The sequence below is a fragment of the Quercus suber genome, unplaced genomic scaffold (assembly GCF_002906115.3).
Source record: "Quercus suber isolate HL8 unplaced genomic scaffold, Cork oak 2.0 scaffold_635, whole genome shotgun sequence".
In the NCBI taxonomy this organism is placed as follows: Eukaryota; Viridiplantae; Streptophyta; class Magnoliopsida; order Fagales; family Fagaceae; genus Quercus; species Quercus suber.
In genome coordinates this window covers 137,410-152,539 of record NW_027070077.1, presented here as the reverse complement: position 1 = coordinate 152,539, position 15,130 = coordinate 137,410, and the positions used below count along the sequence as shown (strand labels likewise).

The window sequence follows — 15,130 nt, the reverse complement described above, 5'->3', positions numbered from 1 at the left end:
AACTATATTATTGATTATCTGGTGAATATAGACTTTAGGGTTACAATAAAGCTCTTCCTCTTTCTTCTCTCTTCTTTTTTTCCCCCCATTCATCCTTAGGAGCTTCTTTCTTTTATATAACCTCCCTTCTCCTCATCTCTATCGTCCACTTGTACCTCATCCGTAAGTCCACTTGAGTATATGTCATGTCAAGCATCTCCTTTAGCTCTGTGTGAGTAGCGGTAGGTGAGGTTACACTGTTTAGGGGTCTTCTCCACATAAATGGGGCCAGAAAAGTTGCTGCAGAGCCTTAAATGCGGTGGTAACAGCTTTTCCTTTAGATATTTCCTAGTTCTTATTTTCTCCAGATATACCCAGAGTTTATCTTGATCGTTGGGGTTGTTAGGAAAATCCTTCGGACCTTCCACACGCTTGATCAATCAATACTATTCGCGTCCGAGGAATAAAATCTCCTCGGACGGAAGGCAGCCTCCTCGGACGGCAATCATCCTTCTTTCCGGGTATCCTTCTTCCGGATGGGCTTTGCCCTCACCATCTCCTTCTCTTCGGACGTATAGTAATCCTCACATGGGGCTCTAGGCCCACTATGTTAGATTGGACATTTTTCCCCCCACAACTCATATTAAGAGTCTTTATTTATTTTAAATAGTCATGTTAATTTTTTTAGTAGAAGTTGTAGTCATTGGCTACAAACTAGTTTGTAGCTTAACATAAGCTCACAATATTTTTCCATAATCTTCGATTTTTTATTTTATTTTATTTTTTACTTGTAAAAATGTCAGTAAACTCATTTTACCAAAAATAAAAATGCCATTTTTTTTTTCATTCTCACATTTTTTTTGCGCTTAAAAACAAATATGAGAACAAAAAACAAACATGAGAACAAAAAACAAACCCAAACCCAAACAATTTTTTTTTTTACTATGGGTCCCACAGAAAACACAATATACGGAGTAATGCTAGGGATACATAAAAGAGAAATGATATGTCTACAATAATTTTACAACAAATTCTAAGTTGCAGGTTGTTATTTTTTTTTTTTTGATAAGAAGTGGCAGGTTGTTATTGATTGTTATTATTGAGGCAAAAAAGTAATTTTAGTGAGTTTCAAATTTGAACCAATAACAGCTAACCACCTGTGATTTGTTGTAAAAATGTGATAAAATTGTTGTAGACGTAATATCTTTCTACATAAAATGACACAACTTGTGCCACAATTTCTTCATGTGGCAAGTTGTGAGTAGTAGAGATGTGTTCCCACATGAACCCACCATCATACCTCTACCATTCATAATTTGCCACGCAGGCGAATTGTGACACAAGTTATGTTATTTTATGTATTCCTAGCATTATTCCGTTTTCAGAGAAACTAAACATAGTTTATAACTTGATTAATATTTTCTAGTGCTTCCAACAAGTTAAAATTATTATCTCTACCAAAAAATAAAAAGTTTAAATTATTTATAAAAAAAAACCTAAAAAACCGCAATATAACGATAATCCTAATAAAAAAAGGGAAAAAGAAAAAAAAGAAAAAAAGAAAAAAAAAACACAGACAGACAGACAGACAGAAAGAAACCGCATTTTGATTTAAAAAGGTGTTGGCTTGTGTTTGGTCCACTCGCTCCACCCCTCGCGTGACCAAAATTTTTCTTTCTTTCTTCAGTTTTCAGACGGTCAGACCCGCTAGCTGCTGCTTCTTCTTCTTCTTCTTCTTCTTCAATCTTTGATCTTTCGCTCTTGCTCTACTCTAGTCTGATAAATTATTATAATTATTTTGGTTTTGGGTTTATTGAAATTGTTTTTATTAATTAATATAATTTTGAGTGAGCAAGTAAAAACTGAAAAAACCCCCAAAATTTTCCCCCAAAAAAATCGCTACTCGCTGAGAGAGCGTGAAAGACCCCAAACCCTAAAAACATTTCTCTCTCTCTCACACACATTTCATTTCAAGCCAAACGCTCTTTCCACACTCGCTTACACTCGCTCCTGCTTCTCCGATGCTATTCACAGGTCTGTTTCTCTCTCTCTCTCTCTCTCTCTCTCTGAAATTTTACTTTTTTTTTTTTTTTTTTAAGCCAATCCAATTTGTTTAATTTTCTAGCTTCTCTGTTTGGTTGCTCAGAAAGTGTGGGAAACTGAAAAATAGAATAGTGCCTTGAGTTGTTGCAATTATGTGATTTGTGTATTGTTACTAACACTAGTCAGCTATTCAGAGCTGAATAGTCATGTGTAGAGCAGAGAATGTGATTTTTTGAAGCATTAGGGATTAAATTCAGAGCTGAATAGTCATGTGTAGAGCAGAGAATGTGATTTTTTGAAGCATTAGGGATTAAATTCTCGTCCAATTCCCTTGTTTTTTTTTTTTTTTTGAGTAAAAAAAAAAAAAAAAATTAGGGGTGAATATTATGCAATGGGCAACCGTATCATTACTTCTATACAAATTAGCTTGCCTTGTTGATTGCAATTAGATTGGGAATTGTGATTAAGGAATGGGAATTTTAACCTAGTTTTGTTGTATTAGCTGGTGTTTATTGTCATTAATATAAAAGCATAGTATATGGTGATTGCCAAACTACGTGGGTGCATTGGCAATGCTCTTGAAGAATCTAGGATCATAACATTTGATGGTTTTATGTTTAGGCCATATTTGTTAAAAATATTTTGAGTTACTATTGAAATTCTTTGGTTAGAATCTGGCCTTTACTTTTCTCAGATAATCTTACATTTTTGGGTTTCTGATTTTACAACTTTTGATTTTAATCTTGAATTTAATTCATGATATGCAGTTGGAATCCTTCTTCAAATTTGAAAATAAAAGGTTGAGGGTATCTGGTGAATGGGTCATTGTAGTTTTGTCTTTGTTTCTTACCAACCACTTTTTGGTGGGTTGGGGGAGACCTCGTTCTCGTAGTATGTGTGGGTCCCACATGCTCTAGGTCCCACATGCTGTGAGAGAATATTATTTTATTTTTATTTTTATAATTCAGTAATTGGCGGAGGGGGGATTTGAACCTTGGATCTCTCCTTTGAGGAAAGATTAGGAGGTGCCAATCAATTGAGTTATAAGGTTCTTGACAAAAGAGAATTGTATTATAAGACCGTCTCATAAGATAATGTTTCCCGCACGAGGAGGGGGATTATGCAAGTCAAAAAAAGGGGGATTTTTTTATGAATCCCTCTTTATGACAAGCTTGAAACCCCCCCCCCCCCCTTCTCTTCTTTTTTTCTTATAGTTTGTGGTTTTGAACCCAAAACCTCACCCCTCCATCCCGATATTGTGGAAAGAGAAAGTATCATTTGAGTTAAAGCCCTTTGGCATTATGCCCTATGATGATTGGGACTAATAGTATCTACCAAAATATAGTGCAATAATAAATTTCAATAATTTTTATGTTTTGGTGAATTTTTAGTCATTCATTTCCAAATTGGATGTTTTGTTTGTTTTGGCATTCCTCTCCCACCAAATGCACCACATTAAACAATGAGGAATTGCCTTCCAAATTTCTATGCACCCATATCGACCAAAACTACCTTGCCAACATGCTACCAACTCCATGACTCCTTTAGGCATAACCCATCAAATCCCAGACATGCTAAAAACCATAGAGCATACCTCTTTGGCAATATAACAATGAAGAAGTAAATGATCCATTGTTTCCCCACTCCTCTTTCACATACAGCGTCAATCCACCACAAGAATATGTCTTTTCTTCAAGTTTTCTATAGTTAAGATTTTCCCAAAAAGTGCAGTCCAAACAAAGAATGGTATTCTTGTTGGGCCCTTAGGCTTTCAAATGCTTTTCACCCCGCCATTTTAGTTTTTAGAAGGGAGCCAACAAAGTTTATCTGTGCCATTACCTCTAACTGAATTAGTTAAATTAAGTCCAAGAAACCCGATATTGATTCCAATTCCTGATCTCCAACATAAATTCAAAGCTTAATGTACAAAACTATTCCGAAATTCCTTCCAACCCTACTGTTTTGCAACCTTTTTTGAGGAAATTTTTCTCTGGGTCTGAAAATTTGAATTCATTGCTTCAGATGAATGATCAGCCATACTTTCTTTTCACCCCTTAAACAGTAGAGGCCCAGGGGATTTCTCCATTTAGAATATACAGTCAGGTTTTTGTATGGGTTTGGGTAGAGTCGATATCTTAGTTATCATTTCTTTTTTCTCCCCGCTTTCAGTGTGCATGCCTTGCACCATGCAAGCATAACTGTGTCCCACTGTCCAATTATACTGAAATCAGTTTTGCAACGAATTTTATTAATCATTTATTATTAAAGTAATTCCATATAAACATGTGATGTAATGATGGAAGATTCCCATCATTTTGTACCAAAATTTTCCTATAATTATTTGTATTTAAAATTTTAAAGCATCCATTGAAAGCAATCGATCACGGGTTTGATTCTGGGAATTAGCCTCTTTAAAAAATTGGGGGCAAGGTTGCCTTCCAATTGCCTCTCTTAGAACTCACAAAAGTGGGATTTTGTGTAATGGTATTTGATAAGTAAGAAAATTTTATTGAAAAGAGACTACTTCATGCAAAATGATATAAAGTAGCCTAAATAATTACAAAGAAAACAGAAAATTATATACAACGAGAAACTAGGAATAGAATCTCTATATGTGAGTCCCCAAGCTCAAGACCAATCAAACAAAGTCCCAACAAAATGAGCAAGAAGCTGGTACTTAGAACTCTCCAAATCCTCAAACGTTCTCCTATTTTGTTCTCGACACAGAGTCCAAATCAAACAAAGTGGAACCAAATTCCAAATATCCGACGAATTTTTTCCATATATATATATCCATCAAATATTCAAATCTTAGAATTTCTCTTAGATGCTATGGCTGATTTTCAAAGATTATATTGGGTATCCAGTTTTAGTTGGTATCTGTCAGTGGATCACATGGGGACCAATATCTAAAATGATGATCTAATTTTTAGCCCACAAGACTTGTAAAAAACACTAAAGTTTGAGACACCTAGTAAAGATTATGAAAAAAAAAAACTTTATATCACCTACTGGGAAAAAAAACTATAAAATTGGTTGTCTTGAAATTGATTAGCAGATAATGCAATTTAGAGTCTTATTATCTGGGACCTGTTAAAATGTTAGGATACGCATTAAATTTAGGTGCAGGGAATGCAAGTTTGATAGGAGTAATAATTAAAATGATGTGCCGAATTTTAAGGCATTAGACTTGTAAGAGCAATGAGCTCTAGCTCAAATGCCACCTCCACCCCTTGTAAGAGCAAAGTGAAGGTTGAGGTAGTGGGTTCAAGAAACACATTGTGCGTGTAACTTAATTTAAAAAATTTGTGCAAGGAGACCTTTATTTCACTCTCTCAAACTGCTCAAGCCTATCAAGTGCGAAGAATAAAGCTCTTTGAAGAATCTTAGAAAATGAGAGAATTAGACACCTAAGATATTGGTTATGTGGTTGATTTTTACTGCTGACAGGATAAAATAGTGTGAAAAAGCCAATTTAAAGAGAACCTGATCTTTAATTAAATTCTTTAGACAGTTAAAAGAGACACATAACTACCTAAAACCATAATATAATATTGCTTTTTGAGAGGAATTCTCCTTTCTGGTTTGAACTATAATTGTAGCTGAGATTTAGGATTGAATAAGGAATGTCCTTTTTCGCTTAGCAGATGCTAGTATTGACCTTTGTATGTATATTTCATAGTCTTAATATTACATAGTTTTATTGTTGGCATTTTGGAAATTTCCATTTGTTGTACTTTAGAGGTCGAGCTTGGCCTTGGTGCAAAGGAAAGTGTCTTCTACCAAAAGCGACAGGTTGTGGATTCGAGTCTAGGAATCAGCCTCTCCAAGGAAAAAAAAAATTTGGGGTAAGGCTGGCTACTATGACCTCTCCTAGATGTCGCAAAAGTTGGAGCTTTATGCATTGGGTATGGCCTTTCTTTTTCTTTGTCATATCCTTTTTGCATAGCTAGTCTCAAGCTTTGATAAAGGAGGATTGCAAGAGGTTGACAGCCTGTCTGAAACTTTTGTCATGTCTTATGAACATGGATCCTGTTGATCTGAATGTATTTGACTCTTGGTTGAGGCAAATACTTATGTAATCTATGATACTTTTTGAGAGTTATCTATTTGCTTTGGCAAAAAATTAAGAGTAATTTGGTTGCTTTAGATTGTTTGGGCATTGCCTGTGTAAAAATGAAAATTAATTACTATTTAGTCTTGGCCTTTCTCGTATAAAAAAAATTAGTCTTGGACATTCCATTTACTTGTTATGGATGAAAAGATGCCACTTAGTAGTTGGGTTAAAAGTATTTCTGGTTGGCTTGTAATAGAAACCAAACCTTCAAAAGGAAGATTGTGCCTTCAAAAATGAAAGAAACTTTTATTTTATTTTATATTATTTTTAGGTTTTTCTTTTTAAGACATTAATTTGAAGGTTATACAAGCCACCTTGAGTGCCAATGTGAACAGGTAGAGAGGGCTTTTCTTTTGTAGTTTGACAATGGATTTAAAATGATCAAAATGATCTCTAGAAAAACTTTTTTTCTAAGCTACTTGGTATTGGGGATAACCTCATTGTGCTTCTAATTTAGCTTATTAATTTCCTGCTGCAGAATGTAGATGTATAAATTTTGACGTTAATATCAACTTTCCTTTCAGCAAACATACCCTAAAGCATGGACAAAATTTAGATGCACGACGCTGGTCTTGGAATGTGAATTGGAGCAAGAAGGGACAAGCTGTGCAAGATTCAAGGTTTAGATTGTTGGAAGGGTCCTAAAACATTCTCTAATGTATGTTATTTATTTATAAAATATATGCATTTGTGTGTATATGTGCTTCCCTTATATATCATCTGCATTATCACAAACCAATGAAATAAACATAAAAAGTGTAAAAAATTTTATTAGTCAGTTACACACCCACTTATTGGATCCTGAACTCAAGACCTCACCCTCCACCTAGCACCTATAAGGGAGGAGGTGCCAGTTGGGCTAAAGCTCATTAGCATAAATGTGTCAAAACAATTTTCTCAGATAAATAGTGGTGTCTCATCTTTTGGAATGGATATCCTATGTAAAAGAGTAGTTATTTTTATTTTTTGTTATTAATCTAAACAAGTTTCAGCTTTAGAAAAATGGATTGTATCTTTTACTGGCTCTGCTTGTCTTTTGGCTGTTGGTTGAGAAAGAAGTCCAGCCCTGTTAAAAGAAAATCTTGAATGCTACAAGCATACTAGTTGAAAACTTTGAATAATGATATTGATGTATATTGTCCATTGATATTATCAATATCACGTTGGATGATATTGATGTATATTGTCAATCATGGCTCAGTGAGAAGTTATTGGCCTTTGGTGCTCTTCTCTGGAGTTAATTGCCTTTGTTATTGTGAAATAACGTGTTGTGCAATGCAAATTTCTATTGCATGCTAGGTGTTCTTTGTATATTTGATTAACTGTGGTTTTAGATTAGTTTACACAGTTTTCTAACATTTTTATTTTGGAGGTTAGTGTTACTTTAAATAATATAGGCTTGAAATTCACTAATGAGTCAAGAAGAGTAGAAGAGCTTAATATTTTTATTTAATTGTCCGTTGTCATAATAGTCATGAGTATTAATGGTTTTATTTTGTAGTTGTCAAGTGGTTTGACACAAACATACTTATCAAAAAAAAAAAAAAAAAAAGGTTTGATACAAACATGTTGTCTTTCCTCTTTTCAGCCTGGATAATCATTTGCCAGACTTAATTTACTGACATCATGGACATAGATCTTAGACTACCTTCTGGTGAGCATGACAAGGAAGATGAAGAGCCAAATGCAATTGATAACATCTTGAATGGTGATGAGAAACTGCATAATGGAGATATAGAGGGTGAAAATATGGTTGATGTTGGAGTCGATGTGCATGTTGAAGATGGTGGGGATTTGAATTCTCCCACGGTGGATATGGGAGTGTTTAAAGAAGATACCAATCTTGAGCCACTTTCTGGTATGGAATTTGAATCTCATGGGGAAGCATACTCATTCTATCAAGAATATGCTCGGTCTATGGGATTCAATACTGCAATACAAAACAGCCGCCGTTCAAAGACTTCAAGAGAATTTATTGATGCAAAATTTGCTTGTTCTCGATATGGGACGAAGCGAGAGTATGACAAATCCTATAATCGACCACGTGCCAGGCAGAACAAGCCAGACATTGAAAATGCAACGGGTCGACGGTCATGTTCAAAGACAGACTGCAAAGCAAGTATGCATGTGAAGAGAAGGCCAGATGGAAAATGGGTTATACATAGTTTTGTTAAGGAGCACAACCATGAGCTGTTACCAGCCCAGGCTGTAAGTGAACAAACAAGAAAGATGTATGCTGCAATGGCTAGACAATTTGCCGAATACAAAAATGTTGTTGGTCTTAAGAATGACCCCAAAAATCCATTTGATAAAGGTCGGAATTTGGCACTAGAGACAGGAGATGCTAAGATTTTGCTTGATTTTTTCTTACAGATGCAAAATATAAATTCAAACTTCTTTTATGCAATAGATCTGGGAGAAGATCAACGGCTAAAAAATTTGTTCTGGGTTGATGCTAAAAGTAGGCACGACTACAACACTTTCAGTGATGTAGTTTCATTTGATACTACGTATGTTAGAAACAAATATAAGATGCCACTTGCTCTATTTATTGGAGTGAATCAACACTATCAATTCATGTTGCTTGGATGTGCTCTGATATCAGATGAAAGTGTGAATACATTTTCTTGGCTAATGCAGACATGGCTGAAAGCAATGGGTGGGCAAGCTCCAAAAGTATTAATCACTGACCATGACAAAGCCATGAAATCAGCTGTTTTAGAGGTCTTTCCAGATACTCGCCATTGCTTTTGTTTGTGGCATATATTGGGGAAGGTTTCTGAAAATCTTGGTCACATAATGAAACGGCATGAAAGTTTTATGGCAAAATTTGAAAAATGCATCCACAGGTCATGGACAAATGAAGAGTTTGAAAAACGGTGGTGGAAAATTCTTGAAAGATTTGAGCTCAAAGAGGATGAATGGATGCAGTCACTATATGATGATCGTAAACTATGGGTGCCAACATACATGAAGGATGTTTGTTTGGCTGGAATGTCAACAGTTCAGCGATCAGAGAGTGTAAATTCCTTTTTTGATAAATTTGTGCACAAGAAAACCACAGTACAAGAATTTGTGAAACAGTATGAATTAATTCTACAGGATCGGTATGAAGAGGAAGCTAAGGCAGATTCTGATACTTGGAACAAACAACCTACATTAAAATCTCCTTCACCATTGGAGAAGAGTGTTTCTGTGGTATACACACATGCTGTGTTCAAGAAATTTCAAGCTGAGCTTCTTGGTGTAGTTGCTTGTCATCCTAAAAAAGAAAGACAAGATGAGGCAATCACTACTTTCCGAGTTCAAGAATTTGACAGGAGTCAAGACTTCATGGTTATATGGAATGAAATGAAATCAGAAATATCTTGTATATGCCGGTTGTATGAATACAAAGGTTATCTTTGTAGACATGCAATGATTGTTCTTCAAATTTGTGGCCTTTCTGCCATCCCATCTCAATATATTTTGAAACGTTGGACAAAAGATGCAAAGAGTAGGCATTTATTGGGAGAAGTATCTGAACTGGTACAATCTAGGATGCAACGTTACAACGATATATGTCAACGGGCAATGAAACTGAGTGAAGAGGGATCCCTTTCTCAGGAGAGTTACAGTTTTGCAATCCGCACACTAGATGAAGCTTTTGGAAGCTGTGTGAGTATGAACAATTCTAGTAAGAGTCTCACAGAAGTTGGCACATCAGACACTCACGGTCTACTTTGCATTGAAGAAGATAACCAAAGTAGAAGCATGGGGAGGACAAATAAAAAAAAGAATCCGACCAAGAAAAGAAAGGTTAGCTGTTGATTGCGACTGGCTTGCTTATGTTTGTATTCAAATGATATTCATTAAATATGACCTCCTTCATAAATTGCAGGTGAACTCCGAGTCAGATGTAATGACCGTTAGCACACAAGACAGCTTGCAGCAAATGGTTTGTCCCTTCTTATGAATAGTTAGCCTGTAAAGAAACACTTTATTTTTGGGTTATTACATTATGTACTTTAAATTGTGTCATACTGGAAATAATGTTTTTGTGTATATGTGGTTCAATTGTGCTCAGTAGAACCAACTCAGGAATGTCCGATGCTACTTTGTGGACTGTGCTAGAATTATTTTATTTTGTAAAAGAATAAAAGTAACTAACATTGAGGAATTTTATTTGTAGGACAAAATAAGCTCAAGAGCAGTAACCCTTGATAGCTACTATGGCACACAACAGAGCATGCAAGGAATGGTATGATGAACTATAGCTCCATCATGTATCTTACAACTATGCAAATAACATAATCTTTTTTTTTTCCCCTTTTCAATTTATACTTTTAATATTTTTGCAGGTACAACTGAACCTAATGGCACCAACACGTGATACCTACTATGGGAATCAACAGACCATTCAGGGGCTGGTATATCATATATATATAACTGCAATGCATAAACTGGTGATACTGCACTAAAGATGTTAATAACTTTATATTGAAATCTGGGTTTCATGTGTGTAGGGTCAATTGAACTCAATAGCACCGAGCCATGATGGTTATTACAGTGCTCAGCAAAGCATGCATGGGCTGGTATAGCACCCTATGATGCTAGCCATAATTTTCAGTCTATTACCTTGTTCAAATGGTGTCCTTTCATGATTTGGGGTTTTATATTTGCAGGGACAAATGGATTTTTTCCGAACACCAACTGGTTTCACTTATGGCATTCGAGTAAGTTTACATGGTTATTCTGACAATTCTGCAGGATCATGTCATTTGTACCACAGGACTTATAATGGGTTTTTCTTACTCATGGCAGGATGATCCCAATGTAAGAGCTGCACAGTTGCATGATGACGCATCAAGGCATGCATGAGACGTACCTTTCTCACTAAGAAGGTAGTTCAGATTTGAAATGAATATTTATCTTTTGGTCCCCAAGCAATAATTATTATCTTGAATCCCGTTACTTTTGAAGTATAAATTGAATGCTTTACTTTGTTTGTAGGCAAAGTGAAAACAATGTGTTGAAGCAAATGTCTCTGTAAAGAATGAATTGATCATGCTTTGTGGATGGAAGGATTATGATAGAGAACAACTTCTTTGGCATATGTAAAATAAGATTAGATATAGGCTGTTGTTTTATCTTCACCATCTATTTTATAATAGAATCTCCCTAAGAGTTGGAATAGATTCTGAGGCAGGGATTATATCTTTTGTAAAGGTTGTTGTAATATTGTATCTGTGATTGTTAAATCTAGATAGGAGTAGTTGAAATCAGTAAAACAAATTCCAAGTTCATTACAATTGGCTAATATGCCATCTGTGTAGGCTGTAGTCCCCAAGTTCTAACAGTAGAAAAGAATGTTGGAACTAGTTCTCTTTGATCCCCCATTTCTACTTCCCTTTGTCCTTTGTTATATTATTATTAATTATCATTTTCTGTTGGGTAGTGCTGGGGGGTAACGGTAGGTTTTGAATATGGACTAGGCTACTCTTTTTAAGAGTGAACTATAGGCTATAGCACAGTCCTCTCCTTTTTCCTCCAGAAAGACTAAAAGCAGGGCACCAATAAGCTTTACTTTTATTTCCCCCTCAATGGGCAAGTTCCAGATTACATACTGATACCAGTCAGCTCTTGTTTATTTATAGTTTTTTTTTTTTTAGTTTCACTTTTCTTTTTTTAAGGTAAAATTTGTTTATTTACCCAATTTATATTTTGAGATTTTTGTAATTACTATCCTTGGACGTAGATGTGATTATCAATTTGGTTCTTTAATTTTTATTATAACAATAAATCAAACCCTGCAATTTGGTTTATAATAAATTAACTAGGCTAAATTATAAATAGCATCTGTTAATTTTGCTTAAAATTCAATTTAGTCCTGTAACTTTTGATTTATTAATTTCAGTACTATAACTATTACATTTATTCAATGTCTCCATCTAATTCTTTTACAATGTGTTGTTAGGTGTCTTAAAAATGGTGTTGGAAATTCAAAAAAAAAAAAAATTACGTTGCTTTGGGACGCTTAACTGTAACCCCTTTAACATAAGATTGAAATTAATAAGGTAGAAGTTACATGACTAAATTGAATTTTAGGTAAGCTTACTAGGTACAATTTGTAACTTCACAAATTAATGTTTTGAAAGTTTTTCTAGTAATGCTTATGAAATTTTATAATATAATTTACACTTACAGGGTGTTTGGTTCACTTGATAAGTCAAAAGTTACATGACTGGATTGAATTTTCGGTAAACTTATAGGGTACAATTTGTAACTTTACAAATTAATATTTTGAAATTTTTTCTATTAAAGCTTATGGGATTTCATAATATAATTTATACTTAGTAATGATAGGTACTTCAAAAAATTAATGGTGTAACAAAAATCATTTTCAAATCATTATATAGTTTTTAATGTAAAATATTAGTAGAAGGTGAGATTTTAGAATTGTTTAAATTACAATGTTCAGATGGAAAGTTGAAAGAACAAATAGATGCTAACCGTAAAATTCAAGGGTGATATTTGTGAACCCTACTATTCTGGAGTAAAATAACTAAGTGAAAATAACCCTAAATATTAGAAAGCCATGCGGTTTGGGTGATAATTTGACAATGAAATTGTGTTACAGCCTTGTAGGAGCTAGTGAAAGTTACCGTAATTAGTACAACGAATCTTCTATTGCATAGTTCAATTGCTTTGTTTTATGAAGTTTACCATAATCATGTAAGTATGTAACAGTTAAGTTGGTTTTCACGAGAGAGAGAGAGAGTGTGTGTGTGTTGATACCCAAAATTTGAGGGTTCTGCCAAGCCCAAGAAAAAGGAGAAAAAAGAGAGCCTATCCTGCCAAAGACAAATTGAAGACTCAACCCCAAAAGGGAGTCAACAAAGGAGAAAAAAGGTAAAATGGGAAATTGGCTATCCAACCTCAAGTATAAAAGGGAATGGCTTGGCTGGCCAAAGCAACATCAAGGCAAGAGGGAAGAATCAACATGATGAAATCTGTAGTAGTTGTGATAGTAGTAGATGTTTCTCAAAACATTTATCTTCATCCCATTTTGCATAAAGCCGAAAGGCCCTTGTAGTAGAATATTATTAGTGACATTTATTACTAGGAAACTTTCTTCTCTCGCTCAAGGCCTTTCTCACTTGAATCTTTTTGTAGAAAGAATCATTTGAGTGGGATCATCACTTTTATTTAAGTCTCAAACGTCACAGTTTTGTATACCTTTGGATTGAAATAACAAAGTTGTGGGAGTTGGGTCCTAAATATTTTTATGCATGCACTAACCTATGGCAACTAACATTTATTTAGTTTTATTTTTGGGTCTTGGGTTTATTGTTTGTGCACAGATTAGGTCTAGCAGATTAAGGTCATTCCACAGAAGAGTCAGCCCCGATTCACCCCATAACGCATCTGGGCTAAAGGCTAGACTAGAAACTGTCCAACCACTTCAGGATACGTGTCTAGGGCATAAAAAGAAAAAAAAAGAAAAAAAAAAGCCCCCATAGATTTTTAATTCGGAGTCAAAGTATAGTAATGATACACCATCTAAGATAGAATCATAATACATACATGCAAATACATACTCATACAGAAAAATGTTTCAATAATATAATTAAAATTAAAATTAAACAATACAATATGTAGTAGAAATCAAACAACAGAAATTAATTTATTTTACGTGATGAATGCACATCATGCAAACCCAAGTTTTTATAAGGAACCAAATATTATAATAGATTATAAAATAATTTTAAATAAATAAATAAAACGTACTCCTTTTAAAATAAATATTATGTATTTATTTTTTAAAATTTACAAATAAAGTTTCACTTAAAGTAGACTATTATCATAATTTTAATGTAATTTAAATGAGTCACATAGCAAAATTTCACATCTTAATGAAAAATCATATGTAAATTAAATATAATAATTCAATAAAAGAACTAAGATTGAATAATAAAGCATAAATTAAAAATTAAAGATAAAAATTACTTTAAGTTGCATGACAAATGCACATTTTGTAAGTCCAATTTTTTATATTAACTAAAGATTATAATAGTTTATAAAATATTATAATAAACAATGAAATTCCTTTAAAATATATTGAAACTTTTGATAATTAATTTTAATTTGAGTAGCACAAAAAAGCTATTGCTAATAGGGTCACCTAAAGTAAATCATAATATTTTTAGTACACTTATATGACTCACATGAGATATTAGTCGTATAGCTTGTAATACTTACATTTGATCTCATACTGTAAGTACGACACATACGACCCAACTTATATTATTAAACCAACAAAATTTATTGTAGATTATTAAAATAACATAAAATAAATAATGATGCATTTTTTTTAAAAAAATTTATTGAAATTTTTGTAATATAATTTTAATAGGATTAGTTTTTAAAAAAAATTGTGAATTGGGCAATAGAGTTTCACTTATAGCAATTATGTTAATTACTTTCTTTTTAAAGAGATTATGTTGATTATTTTAATGTATGACGTAAGGAGAAAATTAAAACAAGAAAAAAAATAAAAAATAGAGGGATACACTTGGTGCAATCATAGCATATAGGATACAATATATTTTATATATGATATTTGTTTATATAATATATAATTTTATTGTGAACATTTTGGTGACAATAACTAAATCAGTGTAGTTAAAAGCGTGTTAAAGCTCAAAGTTAGAAATCCCAAGCTCTCAATACTTTGCTAGGCAAAAAAAAAAAAAAATGCTCGTTTAATGAAGAGCACTTTATGCAAGCTTTTTTTTGGAGCTTTTTGAAGTATAAGGTATGCCTAGGCACACTGTGGTATTTAATTGCTAAAAAAATATGGATCAACAAAATTAGTTGTTTTATTTTGAAAGAAATGACATGGACCAATGGCTTATTACACAACCACTATCTATGCATATTACACAACCACTATCTATGCATGCTTTTTTTGGGAGCTTTTTGAAGTATAAAGTATGCCTAGGCACACTG

The 15,130-nt window shown here is 33.6% G+C and overlaps 1 protein-coding gene across 3 annotated transcripts; it reads left to right on the top strand.

Moving 5' to 3' along the window:
- Positions 1-1,615: 1,615 nt before the first annotated feature.
- On the top strand, positions 1,616-11,510 carry LOC111983077 (protein FAR-RED ELONGATED HYPOCOTYL 3). Of its 3 annotated transcripts, none has more exons than XM_024014732.2 (10): positions 1,616-2,013; positions 6,664-6,797; positions 7,728-9,937; positions 10,020-10,076; positions 10,311-10,379; positions 10,480-10,548; positions 10,645-10,713; positions 10,804-10,854; positions 10,943-11,022; positions 11,132-11,510. In XM_024014732.2, exons 3-9 carry the CDS (start codon positions 7,766-7,768, stop codon positions 10,997-10,999), a joined length of 2,544 nt encoding a protein of 847 aa, XP_023870500.1. In that variant the 5' UTR covers positions 1,616-2,013; positions 6,664-6,797; positions 7,728-7,765; the 3' UTR covers positions 11,000-11,022; positions 11,132-11,510. The 3 variants fall into 3 exon arrangements, with proteins under 3 accessions (XP_023870500.1, XP_065621608.1, XP_065621609.1); XM_065765536.1 differs by having other exon boundaries at positions 6,618-6,797; XM_065765537.1 differs by lacking the exon at positions 1,616-2,013 and adding an exon at positions 5,804-5,930.
- Positions 11,511-15,130: the final 3,620 nt, after the last annotated feature.

Excerpts from the sequence above, each read along its gene's own strand:
- LOC111983077 (XM_024014732.2), top strand. The coding sequence starts at position 7,766 with ATGGACATAGATCTTAGACTACCTTCTGGTGAGCATGACAAGGAAGAT. Across the intron at positions 10,077-10,310 it reads AAGACAGCTTGCAGCAAATG|GACAAAATAAGCTCAAGAGC; the intron begins GTTTGTCCCTTC and ends TTTTATTTGTAG. Across the intron at positions 10,855-10,942 it reads GTTTCACTTATGGCATTCGA|GATGATCCCAATGTAAGAGC; the intron begins GTAAGTTTACAT and ends TACTCATGGCAG.